This window comes from Furipterus horrens, unplaced genomic scaffold, assembly GCF_987537825.1.
Source record: "Furipterus horrens unplaced genomic scaffold, mFurHor1.1.pri manual_scaffold_5, whole genome shotgun sequence".
Lineage (NCBI taxonomy): Eukaryota > Metazoa > Chordata > Mammalia > Chiroptera > Furipteridae > Furipterus > Furipterus horrens.
Genome location: NW_028327175.1, coordinates 108720055 through 108738783, shown reverse-complemented (window position 1 = coordinate 108738783; position 18729 = coordinate 108720055). Strand labels below are relative to the sequence as shown.

Sequence of the window (18729 nt, the reverse complement as noted above, 5' to 3'; positions counted from 1 at the left end):
AATGAAGAAAAATCCACACAAAACCAATGGTGGAGGAAAGAAAACCAGGATTCAAATCAATGATTTGGAACATTAGGAAGAAGAAGCAGTCAACCAGTACAAAATGAGGAAACAAGAATTGAAAAAAATGAGGAGACGCTTAGGAACCTCTAGGACAACTTTAAATGTGCCAACATCCAAATCATAGGGGTGCCAAAAGGAGAAAAGGAAAAGCAAGAAATTGAAAGCTTATGTAAAGAATAATGAAGGAAAATTTCCCAAATTTGTCAAAGGAAATAGACATACAAGTCCAGGAAGCACAGAGAATTCCAAACAAACTAGACCCAAGGAGGACCACATCAAGAAACATCATAATTAAAATGCCAAAGGTTAAAGATAAAGACAGAATCTTAAAAGAAGCAAGAGAAAAGCAGAGGATAACATACAAATGAGTGCCTATAATACTATCAGCTGATTTCTCAAAAGAAACTTTGCAGGCAAGAAGAGACTGGCAAGAAGTATTCAAAGTGATGAAAAGCAAAGACCCACAACCAAGTTTACTCTATCCAGTAAAGTATCATTTGGAATGGAAGGCAGATGAGGTGCTTCCCAGACAAGGTAAAGCTAAAGGAGTTCATCATCACTAAGTCATTATTATATGAAATGTTAAAGGGACTTATTTAAGAAAAAGAAGATCAACACTATGAACATTAAAATGACAACAAACTCACAACTATCAACAACTGAACGTAAAAAATAAAAACAAAAACAAACTAAGCAAACAACCAGAACAGGAAGAGAATCATAGGTGCGGGGATCATTTGCAGGGTTATCAGCTGAGAGGAAGAAGGGGGAGTAATGGGGAAATGGTGCAGGGATTAAAAAGCATAATTAGTTGGTACAAAATAGGGGGAAATTAAGAATAATATAGGAAAAGGTGAAGCCAAAGAATTTATATGCACGACCCATAGACATGAACTAAGGGAGGTGGGATTGCTGTAGGGAGGGGGGTACTGGGTGGAGGGGGCATAGGGAAAAGAAATTAGGACTACTGCAACAACATAATCAATAAAATATACAGTATTCCCTCACTTATCACGGGTATTATGGTCCAGACACCCCACAAAGTAGGAACCTTACATTTATTCTACACTCTTAAATCTACGTAACTTTAACAACATACATATTCAGTACCGGAAAATCTTGCGATATAGCAAAAAACCTGCGATAAATAATTAAATATAATATTTTTAAAAATCCCATGATACAGTGAGGCCACGATAAGTGAACCGCAATAGTACTTTTAAAAAACTAAAATAAACAAATAAACAAGCAAACAAACAAAATCAACATACAAAAATCATTTGTGTTTTTATATACTAACAACAAACTATGTGAAAGAGAAACTAATAAAACAGTCCCATTTATAACATCAAAAACAATAAAATACTTAGAAATAAATTTAACCAAGGAAGTGAAAGACCTATACACTGAAAATTATAAGACATTGATGAAACAAATTGAAGAGGACACAAATAAATGGAAAGCTAAACTGTGTTCTTGAACTGGAAGAATTAATGTTGTAAAAATATCTATACTACCCAAAGTGATCTATAGATTCATTGCAATTCTTATAGAAATTCTAATGGCATTTTCCACAGAAACAGAAAATAAAAACTATGCTAAAATAGGTATGGAACCACAAAAGGCTCCAAAGAGCCAACGCAATCTTGAGAAAGAAGAACAAAGCTAGAGACATCACACTTCCTGATTTCAAGCTATATTACAAAGATATAGTAATCAAAATAGTATGGTAGTGGCATAAAAATAGACACACAGACCAATGGAACTGAATAAAGGGCTCAGACATAAACCCACACATATACTGTCAACTAATTTTTGACAGGGGTGACAAGAACACATAATGGAGAAAGAATAGTCTCTTTAATAAATAGTGCTGGGAAAACTGGATATCCACATGCAAAAAAAGAAAGAAAGAGAAAAAGAAGGAAAAGAAGGAAGGAAGGAAGGAAGGAAGGAAGGAAGGAAGGAAGGAAGGAAGGGAAAGAAAGAAACTGGACCCCTGTCTTAGGCCACACACAAAAATTAATTCAAAATGGATAGTGCTGGCTAGCATGGTGGCTCAGATGGTTGGGCGTCATCCCGCAAACAAAAAGGTCACCAGTTCGATGGCACATGCCTGTGTTACAGGCTCCATCCCCAGCTGGGGCACATACAAGAGGCAACCAGTCAATGTTTCTCTCACACATCGATGCTTCTCTTCCTCTCTCTCTTTCTTGCTTCCTTCCCCTCTCTCTAAAATAAAATAAAATCACTTAAAAAAATCCTAAATGGATCAAAGACTTAAATGTAAGACCTGAAATCATAACACTACTAGAAGAAAACGTAAGGAAAGAGATCCTTGACATTGGTCTTGGAATTAATTTATTGGATAAGACACCAAAAGCTCAGACAATAAAAGTGAAATAAGCAAGTGGGACTATGTCAAACTAAAGGGCTTCTTCATAGCAAAGGAAACAATAAACTGACAAGGCAACCTACAGAATGTGAGAAAATATTTGCAACCCATATATCTGATAAGGGATTAATATTCAAAATATATAAAGAATTCACAGAACTCAGTAGAAATAAAAGTAAATAATCCTATTTTTAAAATGGGTAAAGGACCTTAAGAGACATTTTCTCAAAGAAAACACTCAAATGGCCAATAGGCACATGAAAAGGTGCTCAATATCACTACTCATCAAGCAACTGCAAGTCAAAACCCCAATGAGCTATCACTTCACATTTGTTAGAATGACTATTATGAAAAAGACAAGAAAGTAAGTGTTGGTGAATTGTAAAGAAAAGGGAACCCTTGTGCACTGTTGGTAGGAATGTAAGTTGGCACAGCCATTATGGAAAACAATATGGAAGTTCCTCAAAGAATTAAAAATATATCTATATAATCCAGCAATTTGCCCTGGCTGGTTTGGCTCAGTGGATTGAGCGTCGGCCTGCGAGCTAAGTGTCGCTGGTTCGATCTTCCAGTCAGGGCACATCAGAGAAGGAAAACTCTGACTCCAAAAAACCTCCGCTGCCTTGCGGCATACCTCTTCAGGGGAAAGGCTAAGGGAGTAAACCCCAACAGAAAATCCGGAGCCGGAGTCCCTAAGGCGGTTTGACGCTGTAGTCAACACCGGCAACTCCTGCGGCGCACCTGAAACCAAGCTGTATTGACTCCGTCTTTCCCTTGGACCCTTCAGCTGCGAAGAGAGGGGGGGTCTGCTGCATGGGCAACAGCAGACCCTCCATATCACCCTGCCCAGGCTCTGTAGCTTCAACTCCACTGGAGAGGACACTCCAGCGTCATCGCAAGATGTTGATTCAACACGGGAGGAGACAGATACCGTGTCACTCCCGAGTCGGACTGCACAACCATTCTCGGCGGTGCAGATAGACTCTTAAGAAGCTACACCATCGTCTCTCGAGACGGACGGCTGCCAACGAATCCAGCAATTTCACCCTGGATATATATACGTAAAGGAAATGAAATCACTACCATGAAGAGATATCTACTCTCTTATATCCATTACAGCATTATTCACAATAGCCAAGATATGAAAACAACCTAAATGTCCTTCAACAAATGAATGGATAAAACTATATGCATATATATATATATATATGTATGAATATATGCAAAGACATATATATAAAATGAAATATTGTTCAGCCATAAAAAGGAAAATCCTGCCACTTGCAACAACATAACTAAACATGTAGAGCATTATGTTAAGCAAAATAATTTCCAGGCAGGCAAATACTTTGTGGTTATCACTTGTATGTGGTATAAGAAAGATACAGATCACGTACCATAGAAATGTACTCTTAAAACCTATGTAATCTTATAAACCAATCTCATCCCAATAAATAAAATAAAATAAAAAAATAAATAAATAAAGCCAATCTTGCAGAAACAGAAAACAGAATGGTGGTTGCCAGGGGCTGGGTGGAGGGGGAAATGAGGATGTAAGTCAAAGGGCACAAACTTTCAGCTATAAGAAGAGTATGTTCTAAGGATATAATGTACAGCACAGTGACTATACGAGAGGGGGCCCAAAACAACCAGAATTTATTTATAAAAAAGTGTGTATTTATTCTTACATGTTTAAACTTCAGCCACCTTCAAAGAACTCTCCATTTGATGCAATACAGCTATTAAGATGTTTTTCCACTGTTCAAAACAGTTTTCAAAATTGTTGATTTTGATTTTGTTAGTGCTTCTGACATTTTTGTTTCACCTCTTCCACATCAGGAAATCCTTTCCCTTTGAGGATGTTTTTCATGGTGGGGGGGGGCGTTGCTTGGGGCGAGATCGGGTGAATAGGGAGGGTGGGGCATGAGGGTCATACTGTTTTTGGTCAAAAACTGCTAAACACTCAGTGCAGTGTGGGCAGGTGCGCTGGTAAATCACCCATCCTGAAATAGGCAAACGCATTAAAAGTCTTCAAAAAAAAAAAAACCTCACTGAAGCCAAATGCAGCCTCTCACAACACCAGCCAGTACACTGTTACAGATGGGTTCTTAGAGCACTCACCTTGCAGGGGAAGCCTGTACTACAAGGGGCCCACCCTCCAGAAGATAATTCTGGTTTTTCTGGGTCCCCCTTCATAATTAATTATTTGGCATTGTATATGTGAAAGTTGCTGAGATTAAATATGAAGCATTTTCACCACACACACACAAATGAGGTAACTATGTGAGGTGACAGATGGGTTAATTATCTTGATCTGGGTACTCATCCCATAATATGTATATATATCAAAGCATCACATTGTACACTTTAAATATATACAATTACTTGTCGAGTATTCCTCAATAATATTGGGAAGGGAAAAAAAGAAGAGGCAATGATACATAGAGGAGAATGCATGTGAAGACAGAGACAAAGACTGGAGTGATGCATCTATAAGCCAAGGACTGTCAAAGATTGCTGGCAAGCACCAGAAGCCAGGAGAGAAGCAGGAAACAGATCTTTCTCTAGAGCCTTAGGAGGGAGTATGGTCCTACTGACACCTTGATTTTGGATGCCTAGCCTCCAGAACTGTGAGAGATAAATTTGTCTTGTTTTAAGCCATCCACTTTATAGTAACCTGTCCTAGCAGCCCTTTTGATAAAGTAAGAAGAAACTAATATTTAAAAATATGCTTTTAGGATACAAGTATAATAAAACTGTATAAGTATAATAAAACTGTATAAGGGGGATCCCAGGCAGGGGATGCAATGGGGGGATCTCAGGACTGAATGTTGGCCATTGTTAGGGTTCTATCTTTTGTTTTGATTGATGAGCTACCTGGTATGTATTACATAATTAAAATAACTATAAAATTTTGAATAAAAGCAGGTCATATAAGGACCAAAGAGAATACACCGTGATATGGATTATAACCTGTCCATCATTCTGTGTACCTGGGATTCACTAAAAAATTACTTAACAGTAAAAAAAGAGAGAGCCATGCCTAGTGCTTATTCATTGTCTGCCTGCTTCCACATCTGTGAGTTTCTCTCGTGCCAGGACAAGGCTGCATGTGTCACAGTGCCAAGCACACCTTCTCATAGAGGCCATCTACACCTTATCCCTTCATGCTCTCACTTATCTTACTCTGTCTTTTTCCATAGCACATACACTGTCTGATATGCCATATATTGTACTTGTTTCTGTGTTTATATCTGTCTCCTCTCAGGAGAATGTAAACCTCATGAGGGCTAAGATTTGCCTAAGTGGCTCACGGCTCTCTTCCTAGCAGCTAGCACAGTTGGTTGGATCAATGAATAACTGAATGGATGAGTAACAGGCTCCAGTGCTCCCAGTGTGCGTGTGTGTGTGTGAGCACACTTGGGGGCATCAGTGCTACAAGATGGAAAAGCAGGGCAGGCTGGGGGAGGGGAGCACCTCAGGCTGGGCAGCCAACCCTCTACCCTTAGTCTGCTCCTCATCACACTGATACCATGGACCCCAGGAATAAAGACCAAAGCCAAGCCAGGCTCCACTCAACCCAGGACAATCTAGATGAACTTTTCTGGCAGATGCAGAGCCTGTGGGTTATTTTTTCTCTCCAGGCTGGGTGCCTGGGCTGTGAGCAGCCCTCTGGTTCATCTCCAGCAGGTCCCCCATTTCAGCCATCCATTTGCCAGTATCCCCACTGTTTACATGTCCCTGTACCACCACTAGTTACTTCCATTAATACTTTGCTTTAATTCATTCCCCACCCCCAAATGGATGGATTTAAAAGGGAATAGGCATGCCACTAACACAAATGGAGAAGCAATAACTGTGCCCAAAACAGAATGTAACTGTAAACATAAATACCCCCCAAAATGACACATTGTTAAACTCTAGCTCAAGGATGTGGATTGCCAAAACTCTGAGTCTGAGGTCTGCAGCCTCCTGGTTATAAGGGAAGTTGGTGTGGAGAGATGTTGAAGCCACATAACAGCAAATGAGGCTTTCTCCCTTTGAAGGAGAATTGTTATATGGTTCATTGCTAGGTGATGTGCTCTCTGTGTCCCACCTAACCTAATCCTGCAGAATTCACCAGTGGGCCACTTCTCACTCTTTGGGGAGCTCCCCACTGGCCAAGCAGTTTTCATTTCATTTTAAGGCCTGGAACCCTTATGGGGATGCCCTGGGAGTAGATGCCTATGCAACCTGGTGGCTGTGGGCTAGGCAGGGAGGCCCAGCTGGAGGGAGTCTCCCATGAGGCTGGCTGAGGCCTCTCTACTCCCTAGCAATTCCCTCCCTTGTCCCAGCCTCTCAGGCAAAGGGAAGCAGGCACAGGGCCAGGCTGGCATAAGGCAGGCTCAGGTGGGCTGCAGCAAGCCCCCAGAGAGTCAGAGTGAGCTCATCCCTTGTCCTTAGTTATCTTCCTGGCTAATGAGCATCTGAGAACCTCCCTGCAATCAACAGGGAGGCCCCCTGGGACACTGGGAGCAAGGAGGTTCTACAGGCCAAATGTCACCATGGAGGGAAACGGTAGAGGCTCCAGGAGAGGAAATGAGCTTAGGGAGGGGAGCTCTACTTCCTGCCTCTTCTTTGCAGGGGAGAAAGCTGGAGCTGTGACAGGCAGTTAGGGTGGTGGTTAGGCGCAAGACTCTGAGGCCTACTGTGTGAGCTTGAGTCCAGGCTCAGTGCTCACCACCTGTGTGGCCTTAAGCAAGGACCTTAGCCTCTCACTGCTCAGAGTGTGGTCCCCAACTATCAGCTTGTAAGAAATGTAGACTCTTGTGCATAGACCTACTGAATCAGAATCTGCATTTTAACCAGACTCCCAAGTGATTTCTGTGCACATGTGCCATTCTCTGTCTCGGTTTCCCCATCTGTAAAATGGGGATTAAAATGAGTTCATGCACATGTAGTGCTTCAAACAGTGTTTGCTGCTATTATTATTATTTTATTATTTTTATTATTATTTATTGTTATTATTGAAGCAGCTCAGTCTGGGCCCAGGTGAGCTACTCCCAGGCCCTCACCTCTTAGCACCCCAGAGGTGTGTTACATGAGACCCACATGAAGATGGGGAGCCTGAGGCTCATAGAGGTGCAGGAACTTTCCCAAGTTCCAAATGGGGAAGCCCAAGTTCACCCCCACACCTGTCTGACCCTGCTAATAATGTTACCAGTGAATGGATAAGATTGCCGCCTATGCACCAAGCACTTGAGGTACTCACAACCGCTCTGTGAGGTCAGCCTCACTGTAACCTCCATTTTTCAGATGAGGAAATTGAGGCACAGAGAGGTTAGGCTGCTTTTCCTAAAATACCCAGCAGGAAAGGCTGGATTTGGATACGGGCAGTCTGACTCTCAACTTCTGTGCCATGTTACATTCCACCTCACCATTTTTTTCTCCTAGAATCTTGTCTCCAAAAATGTCCCTGCCTCCTCTGTCATCACTTCGCCAGCCCTGGCTCTCGGGCTCTGAGCCTGCCCCTCCTACATCTTCACCACTAAAGAGATCTTTGCCAACTTCAGGCTGGGACCACAGAGGCCACTGGAACTGAGTCTGTGGGAAAAACCTGTTTCCTTCTGCTCTGGGCCTCTAGGTGTGGCTAATGGGGCAGGAGCCTTTGAGGATAGCGCTGGACATATGTACTGCAGAGTAGGAGCTGTTTGAGATGCTTGAGCTCTGGCCTCCAGGGCAGCTGGCCTGGAGCCGGGCTTTCCTCTGCCTCTCCTTCTGCCATTCCTGCTCAACCACCAGTTCACCATCTGTGCCTGGCCTCTTGATGTGGATGCAGTTGGGCCAGGCCTGGAGCTTTGCAGTCTAATCATTCATTCATTCAACACACATGCATCAGCACATACTGTGTGCCAGGTACTATTCTGCAGACATGGCACTAAATGAAACTCATCTATTCCTGGGGAAGAGACAGACCACAGGTTAATCACACACACTGAAAAATGTAGAATTTCACAATACACAGTGGAGACAACAACAAAGGGAACCACTCTTGGGTGGAGATCAGAGTGGACCCTCCTGAGGAAGGACATTTAGGCCAAGATCTGAAAGATGAAGTGGAAGAATGTTTCAGCTGGAGGACACAGCACAGGCAAAGGCCTAGAGATGGAAAACAACTTGGTGTATCTGAACCAGGAAAGAGACCCACTAGCCAGGCTGCAGTGAAGGGAGTAAGGAGAGCCTGGCCACTATGGCCTTGTGAGTTGAGTCCTCTATCTTCTCCCACAGGGTCCACCAAGAGGCTGGAAGAGATCTTTCCAGCCAGCAAGGCCACCAGCTCCTAGAATGAGGGGCTTCACCTGCCCCCTCCTGCTCTCCAAGCCAGAGGAAGTGCCCCAGGGGACTTGGGCCACAGAAGTCTCCAAGGACCCTCCCTCACCCCCTTGGGAGGCTCCAGCAGCCACAAGGTAGGGTGTCCTCTCACTGCCTCCCTCCCTTGTTGAGTGGACAAGTGGAAATCAATCACTGCAATAACTGGCGCCTCGAGGTTCCCAGGCCTGGCCTCGAATCCTGCTCTATCACAAGCTAGCTGTGTACTTCTGCTCTGTGGAGCCTCAGGTTTCTCATCTGTAAAATGGGATAGTTCTTCCGTTCCCAGCTGTCTTGATAAAATGTGTGGAGTGGTTAGTACAGGGCGTGGCACTTGGTGAGGGCCTAATTAGGGTTATTGTGTTAAATAACCATGATTATAAGCAGCCAAGAGGCTGCAAATTCCCTCGCAGCCTCAGCCCTCAGCAGAATGAGAACTCCCTGAGGGCTGCGAGAACCTTGTCTCCTGGCTGGTGGATCCCGAAGCCACTGGGCCTACCAGGCACAAGGTCGGTGTTCCGCAAATACTGACTGACTGACTGAATGAATGAATGAGAAAGGAAGGAAGGAAGAATGAAAGAAAGAAAGAAAGAAAAGAAATAAATGAATTAACGAACAAGTTAATGACCAGCTCCCGTCCCAAGCAAGGACATTCATGAAGCTCAGGGGTCCTTCTCTCCTGCCCTGGCTCGGGATTCCGCCGGTCTCCCTTCCGGGAAACATTCTTATCTGCTGTGCGCCTCACTTTCCCCCGCTATAAGCCGGGGATGAATAAGGGCAGCCTCCAAGGTTGGAGAGAGGTTTCCGGCCCGGGGCCCAGAGCCCCGGGCGCCCAATCCTCCTAGGTCGACGACAAACGCACCCTCCGCCCACTTTCGGCCAGCCGCTGGGAGCCCCGGCCCAGCCTTAACCACCCGGGCCCCGTGCGCATGTGACCCCACCCCGCCCCGCCGTCCCAGCGCGGGCTTCCATTGGTCGCACCAGGCAGGCCCCGCCCCCGTCCGGGGCGGGAGCTTAAGCTGCCCCGCCCGCCGCAGAGCTTGGGCTTCTGCGTCCCGAGTGTGCGCCGCCGCCGGACCGGGCAAGCGGGCGGGCGGAGCCGGGCCCGCAGGACTGCTGCGGGGCGATCAAGCCAGGCTGCGGGCGGCGCCATGGTGAGTGAGGCTGGAGGAGCCAAGTGATCGGGTCGGGTGGGGGCTTGCAGGAGGGGAAGGGGCAACCTGGGACGGGGTTGGGGCGCGTGCTCGGCGGCTTGGCCGGGGGACCCGGGGCGTGGGGGGGGGTGGTCCCTGCGGCGGGGGAGGGGCAGCTCCGACGGGGACGCGTCTTCGGGAGGAGGGTCTGTTCCGGGGGGCCACGCCCGCGGGCGAGGTTCTTTGTCCGCTGCGCTGCGGCGAGATCGGGACAAAGGAGGCGGCGGGGGGCGGCGGTCGCTTTGCGGGGAGCGGGTGCACCCCCCTACCCGGTACATGTAGCCCGCAGTTTCACTCTCCGGGCTGGCCTCCTGGCTTCTCCCGACACTTGGGTTTTTTTTTTAAATAACGGAGGAAGGGGGCGTCCTGGCAGTCCCCAAGGGTGGTCAGGAGGGCTCTTGGGGGTAGGGTGGGGTCCTGGCGAGGTCTGGCGCCCATTTGGCAGGTGGAGAAACTGAGGACAGCCGCAGCATTTGGTGCCTGGTTCCGTCGGCGATGGCTGCGCGGCGTGGGCATGACTGGGTCTCGTGGACCCTGGTCCCCCCGCCCCTGTCTGGCAGATTGGAGTTGTTTCTCCAGCTGTTTTACCCCCTCCAGCTGTCGCCCTTTGGGCCAAGCCCCTTTTTCCAGCCTCGCACAGCTCTTTGGAAGAATGGGGGAGATGAAGGCGTCGACTCAGAGGGTTAAATGAGAGGATATGTGGAGCGCGCCTGGCACCGCGCCTGCACGTCGTCCGCGCTCAGCACCTGGGAGCTGCTGGGGCGTCCCTCATCCCTGTGTACCCCGCATCGAACCCTCTGCCAGGTCACCCAGCCTGCCCCTGCCGGGGGCCGGGGGGAAGCGGGGTAGCGGGGAAGGCTGACTGAAGTGCACCTGTCCCTTGGCCCTTCAAGAGGAGTGGGGAAGTGTGGGTCAGGAATATCACACTTTAGAGTTAAGGTTGAAATCCAGGATTCGGGTTCAGGCTTGCTGGATTTGAGTCCCTGTGCAGCTAATTTTGAGCTGTGTGACCTTGGGCAATTGATTTAACTATTCTGAGCCACAGATTCTTTATCTGCAAAGTGGGCATAGTAATAACTCTAGAGTTGTTTTGAGGCTGAAAGGAAATGATTGTGTGAAGTATTTAGCTCAGTGTCGTACATAGTAATCATCGCCAACTTTTGTCAGGCATCTGTTATTACCAAACTTGTTGAACCAAGTGGGCTGACTCTGGGGCAGCCTCTGAGAATGACGAGTGGCTGATTCATGGGGTGGGGGCATGAGCTTCAAGCCTCAGGCTGCTGGAGACCCAGTGTGACCTTGGGGCAGTCCCCAGGTTCTGCCCCAGCCAGCTTCCTCTTCTGCACAGGGGAACCAAGGGGGTTCTGGTGCGAGTTTCCTCTTCAAGAGGGTAGGGGTGGAAGATGCGATAACGCTGGCTGCAGAGCCAGCCACAGCGCTGTCATTTTTAGTTCCCCGTGAGCATCCCCACTTCTCTTGGTCCTGTCATTTGGAGGATCCCTGGGCCACCTGGGGCCTGAAACAGAGCAGATGTTCCATTTGCACCCTGACTGTGCCCAGCAGTGCCCCGTCCTCTCTGCCATCCTAGGTTCCTAATCAGAAACTGAGCAGGAAATGTTTCTAATTTGTGAACTGAGGTCCCATGAAGATTGTTGGGACACCTGCAGATGGCTTGTTGGGGAAGGGGGCAGTGCTGGAGCCCCTGGGGTGGAGGGTGGTTGGCCCCCTCTAAACAGGGCAGCCTGAAAAGGCAGGAGTGGAGAGCTACTGTCCAGCTGAGCTGGGTGACACTCGTGATATGCCCAGTTAAGTGAGAAGGCAGCGGCAGGGTCCCTGAGGAAGATACTGTTTGTGGCATTGGGCCTGGACCAGGCTCTGTACCCTTTGGGGAGGCAAGTCCTTAGGGAAAAGGAAGCCTAAGGGCTCACTGTCCTCTCTGTAGCACCCAGGAAGGCATGGTACCTAGTGACATGCAAACCTAGTGGCCCCCTGGTCCTTCTGTTTTCACATTTCTTATCACTTCTCATCCTCCCCACAATTTTGTGAGTGAGGTCAGGGCCTCATCCCCATTTTGCACTGTGAGAAACAGGCCATTAGGTGCGGCTTTCTTGGCTGGGTCAAAACAGCTCACAAGAACAAGTGAAGAAGTGGGGTGGGGTGAAGGAGGGGTCTCAAATTGGCTTTTTGCTAGCTGTGGCCCCACTGAGCTTTGAGTATGTGCAGTGACTTGTGGAGTGAGGTTAAGGCTAAGTATGGGGGTCTTATGAAGAGGCAGGGACAACTGGAACCTCACCTTATATTGGGGAAGACTTAAGCTGTCAGCTTCTTTAGGGACACCAGGACAGTGGGAGTTGTTGGCTGAGGACTGTTCTCTTGAACTCATTGGTGGGCAGAGGGGACAGGGGTTGGGGAGCTCAGAGGAGTGGCCTCTACAGACTGGAGAGGCTGGGCTTTAGGGCTTGTTTTTCTAGTAGTGGGTGAGATCCAAAGTGAGGTTCAGACCACCCTTGGCTGAAGGAGGCAGGGAGGGTAGAGTTTGGCCCTGTATGTTTGGGGGATCCAAATGGTCTTGGACTTTCAATGCCAGCCTTTGTCCTAACTGAAGGAGCTGGCGTGGAGAGTCTACATAGGTTGGGGTGGGGGTATCTGGTCCATCACCTACCCCCAGAGTGCCCAGAGACCACAGGCCCCTAGCTGTGCTCTGGTCCCCAGGCTGGCCTGGCCCTCTGCTCTTGGAAGACCCTCCCCTTTGCTCCGCTGGACTCCCTTTATGAGGTCACATCCTGCTTTCTAGCTATGTACTCTTGGTCAAATACACTCAAATGCTCTGTGCCTCAGTTTCCTCACCTATAAAATGGGGATGATAACGGTGAGGAGTGTTAGCCATGGGGGATTTGGGAGGATTAAACGATTGTATGGAATAAATCTTAACTACTATGATGAATGTTCTCAGGGAGTGAGGTTTCCCAGGTGCCATCCTAGGTGTCTATACTCAGCAGTGGCCCTCTACCTCCCACCTGGGGGCTTTTCTGGATTAGGATGAAGGGCAGCTAACTTGCAGAAGACACCTTGGCTCAGAGGGGTATAGGGATTGGGATAATCCCTGGAGAGGCAAAGCAAGTAGGGTGGTGTCCAGCCCAGGCCAGGCAGCCTCCCTCAAGCTTCAGATTTCCTCTGGGCTCTGTTTTTTGGAGGCTTCCTCCCCGCCTGCCCCCACACTTAGGCAGCAGTGTCCCCACCCCACCCCCACCCCCAGGCTTCCTTGAGTCTGTTGGGACAGGCATGGGGACCCATGTCCAGGGTTCTGGGAGCGACTTCAGAGTGAGGGAGCTGGCTCAGGAATGGGGACTGCCAACCATGACCCCCAAGAGAACATGGTCTCATCTGACTCATCTCTATATCTCTGGGCTTGGAGCACTCAGCAGATATTTATTGAGCACCTGCTGTGTGCCAATAATGGGGCTGGGAATCCCGCAGTGGGCAAGATGGTCAGTGCCCTCCTCTTTCTGGCTCAGAGTCCACTGCAGGAAGGAGACAGCAGCCAGGAAATGTGTTCCCTGACCCAAGAGGATTTCAGGTAGCAGAGAGCACTAGGAAATAAAATGAAATAGTGCAAGGTGATGGCAACTATGGGGTGGAGGGGTATCTGGAGCCAAGGTGGTCTCAAAAGGCATCCCCCAAGAGGTACCTTCTAAGAAAGTCCCTAAAAATAGGAGGAGCCAGACGTGGGACAATCAGGGAAGAACATTCCAAGCACAAGGAATAGAAAGTTCAGAGGCTTTGAGGTGGGAGGGTAGAGGGTGTGCTGAAGCTTGGGCGGCAAGGAGTTTAGATTCTCTGCTGGTATTAGGGAGGGTTCTGAGCAGCAGATGTGATCAAATATTTTAAAAGATGAGTTCTCAGGAAATACTTGCTGAGCAAATGAAGGAACGAAGTAACACACTCAGGGGAGGGCCAGAGACCAGAGGACAGGCGTGACTATGGCCTGGTCATCTGGCTCTGCTCATGGGGCTAAAGGGCCTAGACCTAGCTGTGCCCACTCCTGGCCTGGTCATGGGCAGCAGACACTTGGTAGTGTCTTTTGAGGTTACCATACCTCTCACAGAGTCCCTTTGAGCCGGGATCAGGGGAGCTGCTTCTGCCTTGGTTTCCTCGTTAGTTCAGGACCACTGGCTTCAGCAGGTTTGGTCCCTGAGGTCCCCCCTCCCCAGGTCTTGCTGCCATTGTTCGATTTCCTGCCCCTGAAGCAACTCCCCTCTCCAAACACACATACGCACTTCCCCTTCTGAATTGATACTGACTTCCTTTGCTACCCATGAGCATGATGGGAGGGCAGGTACCCCAGCAAGTGCTGGACACAAGATGTCCAATGGAAGAGGGAAATGGGGCAGGACAAGGCAGGAAGGTGGTCTCCTAGCAGGAAGAAAAAATGGAGGTTGAGACAGGTTCACCCAGCCAAAGCTGGTAGGTTCTGAGGTGGGGGGTAGAGTGGGGAGAGTCACCTGTCCCACCTGGAGGGCTGAGAGGACAGGCTGAGCAGGGTTCTGGGAGAATACAGCAGCCCTGATGGTGGCAGGGGAGGGGCAAGGATGACCTGCATACTTGGAGCACAGAGGTGTGCAGGGCTATTCATGGAGCACACAGTCTGATGGGGGAGGTTGGTGCCAACCAGATGGCTATGCTACAAAAGCAGGGTTGCAAACTAAGGCCAGTGCCCTGGAGGGAGGAGTCAATTGGTCACAGCACCAAGAAACCCTCTTGGACTGTGGGGTCCGGAGGCTTCCCTGCCTGAGCTGGAGTTAACTAGGTCAGGGTATCTTGATCTTCACACTGTTGATCTTTGGGTGGGTGGGGCTGTCTCATGTTCTTTGGGATCTTGAGCAGCATCCCTGTGCTCTCTCCACTTGTAGCACTCTCCACACACCAGTTATGAACCAAAAATGTGTCCACACATTACCAAATGTCCCCTGGGGGCACAGTTGCCCCCTTGAGAACCACCAAACAAGAGTAAGGGGAGCAGAGCATTTGGGCAGAGGGACTGCCTTGGGCAGCAGGGTGTGGGGATGCAGCATGCCTGATTCCGTAGGTCACTGTAAAGGCCTGGAGCTTTTCCTCTGGAAGACAAGGGCACTGGCTGCAGTGGGTCTGCGTGGTGGGCCAGGGAGCCCTTTCAGAGTGATCACAGTGTTCTTGACTCTGGAGGCAGTAAGAAGGGGGCAGACTCCAGGGGTACCACCCCCCTTCTGCCCAGGATCCTTCTGTAAACATGGACATGGTGGCAAGGGGAACTTAGGGATCTACAGATTTTTCCCAGGGCCTGGTTGCCAGACAGACTCTGGGGTATTGACCTTCAGGCAGACCTGGCTTTGGGTGAGGGGAGATGTCCTAGTGTGGATAAAAATCATTGTTATTTTTAATTAAAGCTGTTACTTGCTCAAGCACAGCAGGTTCCATCCTGTTGGGGGAGGGAAAACCTTCCTCTTCTAATGCTGTCTACCTGCATTGATGTCAGTCTTCTCAAAAAAAAAAAAACCCCAAACAAACAAAAAAACTAATTCAAACAGCTCGCTCTTAGTGAGTGCCAACTTCGTGCTTTTCCGCATCCTCATAACCACCTGGGTGTTAGTTACTGTCATTTGCTCTGCTTATGGTGAGATACAAGAAATAAGTTCCAGGGTCTTGGGGCTCAGAGGACCCTGCTAGTTTCCAATCTCAGTGGGCTGTTGCTGGCATCGCCTGCAGTGAGCCTGGGTGTTTTGTATCCTCTGCACTTCCTGAAGCTGCACTCTCCTTTGCTCCTCAACAGCCCTGTTAGCAGGGGGCTCAGTGAGGTGGATGGAGCGACCTGAGGTTAGGAGGCCAGAAGTTGGTGGTCCAGCACATACACCGGCCTTCTGCCTTCACCCAAACCAGCTGATGCTCCAACTTCAGCCACCAGCACCCTCAGCTCCTTGCACTTGCCTGCAGGCCCTCTCTGGCCTTCAGAGTCTTAGCAGATACTGTTGTTCCCCAAGAGCTGCTTTTCCTGCACATCTTAGCATCAGCATTGCCTCCTTAAGTATCTCCTGCCCCACCCAGTTTCCCATCGTGGGACCTGGTCCCTTATTGTCCTGGCATGGCATGTCTGCATTTGTAGTACAGGTGTTTGGTATATTGACCTGTTTGTGGTCTGGCTCCTATGCCAGACGTTGAGCTTGGGGAGAAGCGGTGGTCTGTGTCAAGTGCCTCCATCTTCCAGGACTGTGCTGCCTTGCTTTCCTTTAGATGGTGTGGTGGACCAGGGCTCTTCCCAGGAGGCTGCAGTCATCTCCTGCACCCTCTCACAGGTGTTCCCGAAGTCTTGATTGAGCAACATGTCACCTATTCGCGAGAGGGGTTGATGTCACTTCCCTGCTGTTGCATCCCTCATCTCTGAACACCTTGTGGTGCTGGGCTTCCAGAACATTCACCTTAAATAGATCCTCTTTTGAGCCTGTACTGCAGTGGGGCCCCTCTCCCCTGCATCTCAGGCTCCGTGGCTGGGCGCGGGTGGTTGCCTGTCTCGTTGCAGAAGCACTGAAGTGGGCCAGGGTGAGTGAGAAGGCTGGTAACACCACAAGAAGGGAAGAGCAAAAAGCAGCCAGCATGCTTTTCATTAAGATGAGGGCGGGATGGTCAGACTTTAGAACTGATTACATAGACCCTATGGAAGAGTTAATGTGAGCTCGTGAACTGTCTATGTGCCATTCAGAGTCCCCAGTGTCGCCTCATGTCGCTTTGTCTTTCAGGGCTCTCGTGTCCAGCCCAAGTTCCAGCCTCACTGAGCCGGTCATCCCCCAAGAGCTTCCTGCTGAGAAAGCCTCCCCCAGCGCTGACCATGTCTATTATGGACCACAGTCCCACCACAGGTGTGGTCACAGTCATTGTTATCCTCATTGCCATTGCTGCCCTGGGGGCCTTGATCCTGGGCTGCTGGTGCTACCTGCGGTTACAGCGCATCAGCCAGTCAGAGGATGAGGAGAGCATCGTAGGGGATGGCGAGACCAAGGAGCCCTTCCTGCTGGTGCAGTACTCGGCCAAGGGACCGTGTGTGGAGAGGAAGGCAAAGCTGACCCCCAACGGCCCAGAAGTGCACAGCTGAGCTGGGATGCGGAGGCTCCTGGGCCTGCTTGCAGCTAACTGAGAGGCGTGGGAGGGGGAAACCACAGACAGGCTGCTGTTGAGAAGAGGGGTTGACACTTGCTGGCATGGCCTCACTGGGCTTCGTCATCGCATGCACTGAGTCCTGGGGCCCCAGCTGTCCTAAGCCAGGACTCAGTGGCCCTGGGCATCCCCTCTGCCTCCTGGTGGGGCTGCCCATTGCAGGCAGTGGACAGACCTCACTTCGCTGGGGTTCAAAGCCCCATAGCGCTTTTGTTACTTGAATGTTTAGCTGAGCCTGTTTTTGATGGAGCTACTACTGTAACGTGTGAACTCACAAACCTGTGAACTGTAAATAGGCCCTAGAAGCACGTGCTTAAACCTATTTTGCTGATTTTTTTAAAATGTCGGATAATGTACATGAGACTGACCATACTAATACGCTGAGTCAAGGCTGTGGGTGAGGGTCTTAGACACGTGAGGCCCAAGTTGCACTTGGCAGGGGCCTCTAGTATATGTGTATGTGTACGTAGAGGATATAACATGTTGGTTTTAAGTTTTGGGGCTGACTGGTTGGGGTGTTGTGATTTCTGCTTGGTTAGCAATGGATGGAAGAATCACACCACCGTCTCTTTCTCTAGATGGGTTCGGTCGTTAAATACCAGTTCCTGTTGATAGTGGAATTATTGCAAGGAAGCTACTCCAGCTGCTTGGGAGCCGGTGAAGGACAAGCCAGCGCACACGTCCTGAGGGCTGCCAGGCATCCTAGTAGCAGAGCAGTTTCTGGCCCCCTTGGTCTTGAGCATGCTGAGCACTCCCTGTCCCTGTCCCCACCCCCACTGGGCATTACTTACAGCAGGCTTCTCGGAGCAGGCAGTAGCTACTTTTATCTGAAATCCAATTGGCCCAAAAGAGAGAACTGTGGTTTTGTTGTTGTATTTAATATTTTCTGCACTGTTGGGAGTGGTAGGGGACTCTGAGGTTTCCTCTACCTCCTTCCCTTTTTACAAATTAAGCTTCCTTTCTTAAATTACCACCCAGCTGCTGGATATTGGATTTTATGTTCCTCAGCAGATCACCTAGGAGAGTCCCCTGACCCCACTATGAGAGCACCAAGTGCAGCAGAAGGACATTTCTTCTGTGCATGTGTACACAGAAGTCCCCAGATGCATCCTGACTGCCAGTGCTTCGCGGGCACCTGGGGGGGCCCAGCTGGGGGGAGAGTGAGTTTCAGGCTGAGTATTTAGTTTTCAGAAAGATGAGTTGGTGGCTCTTGGATTGGGCCAGCACCTACATAGCCTGCATCTCCAAGGAGTCCCTTGTGTACACGTCAGTGAACTTGCTTAGATTTTTAATCCCACCACTGTATGCACATTCTAACTGTCATGATTAAACTATGACTTGTATCGGCATCCTTGGTAATAAACTGAGGCCAGTCCTGGCTTAACCTAAGTGCACTGGCCCTTAGCACTTGAGTGGCCTGCCAGCAGCAAGGGCAGGTTGCTCCCAAGGGGGCCCTCAGCCTTGCCTGCCAGTCCCCACCACCGTCAGCCCTGACCTTCTGGTCAGGCTGAAGGTGGCTTACCTATGGCCTCATTCAAGTCTCCTCTA

At 49.2% G+C, this 18729-nt stretch overlaps 1 protein-coding gene across 1 annotated transcript; it reads left to right on the top strand.

The window, feature by feature from the left end:
• Positions 1 to 9856: 9856 nt before the first annotated feature.
• Positions 9857 to 17638, top strand: SNN (stannin). Its single transcript, XM_090277006.1, has 2 exons — positions 9857 to 9960; positions 16767 to 17638. The coding sequence occupies exon 2, from the start codon at positions 16856 to 16858 to the stop codon at positions 17117 to 17119; it is 264 nt and encodes an 87-aa protein (XP_090133132.1). The 5' UTR covers positions 9857 to 9960; positions 16767 to 16855; the 3' UTR covers positions 17120 to 17638.
• The last annotated feature ends 1091 nt before the right edge of the window (positions 17639 to 18729 follow it).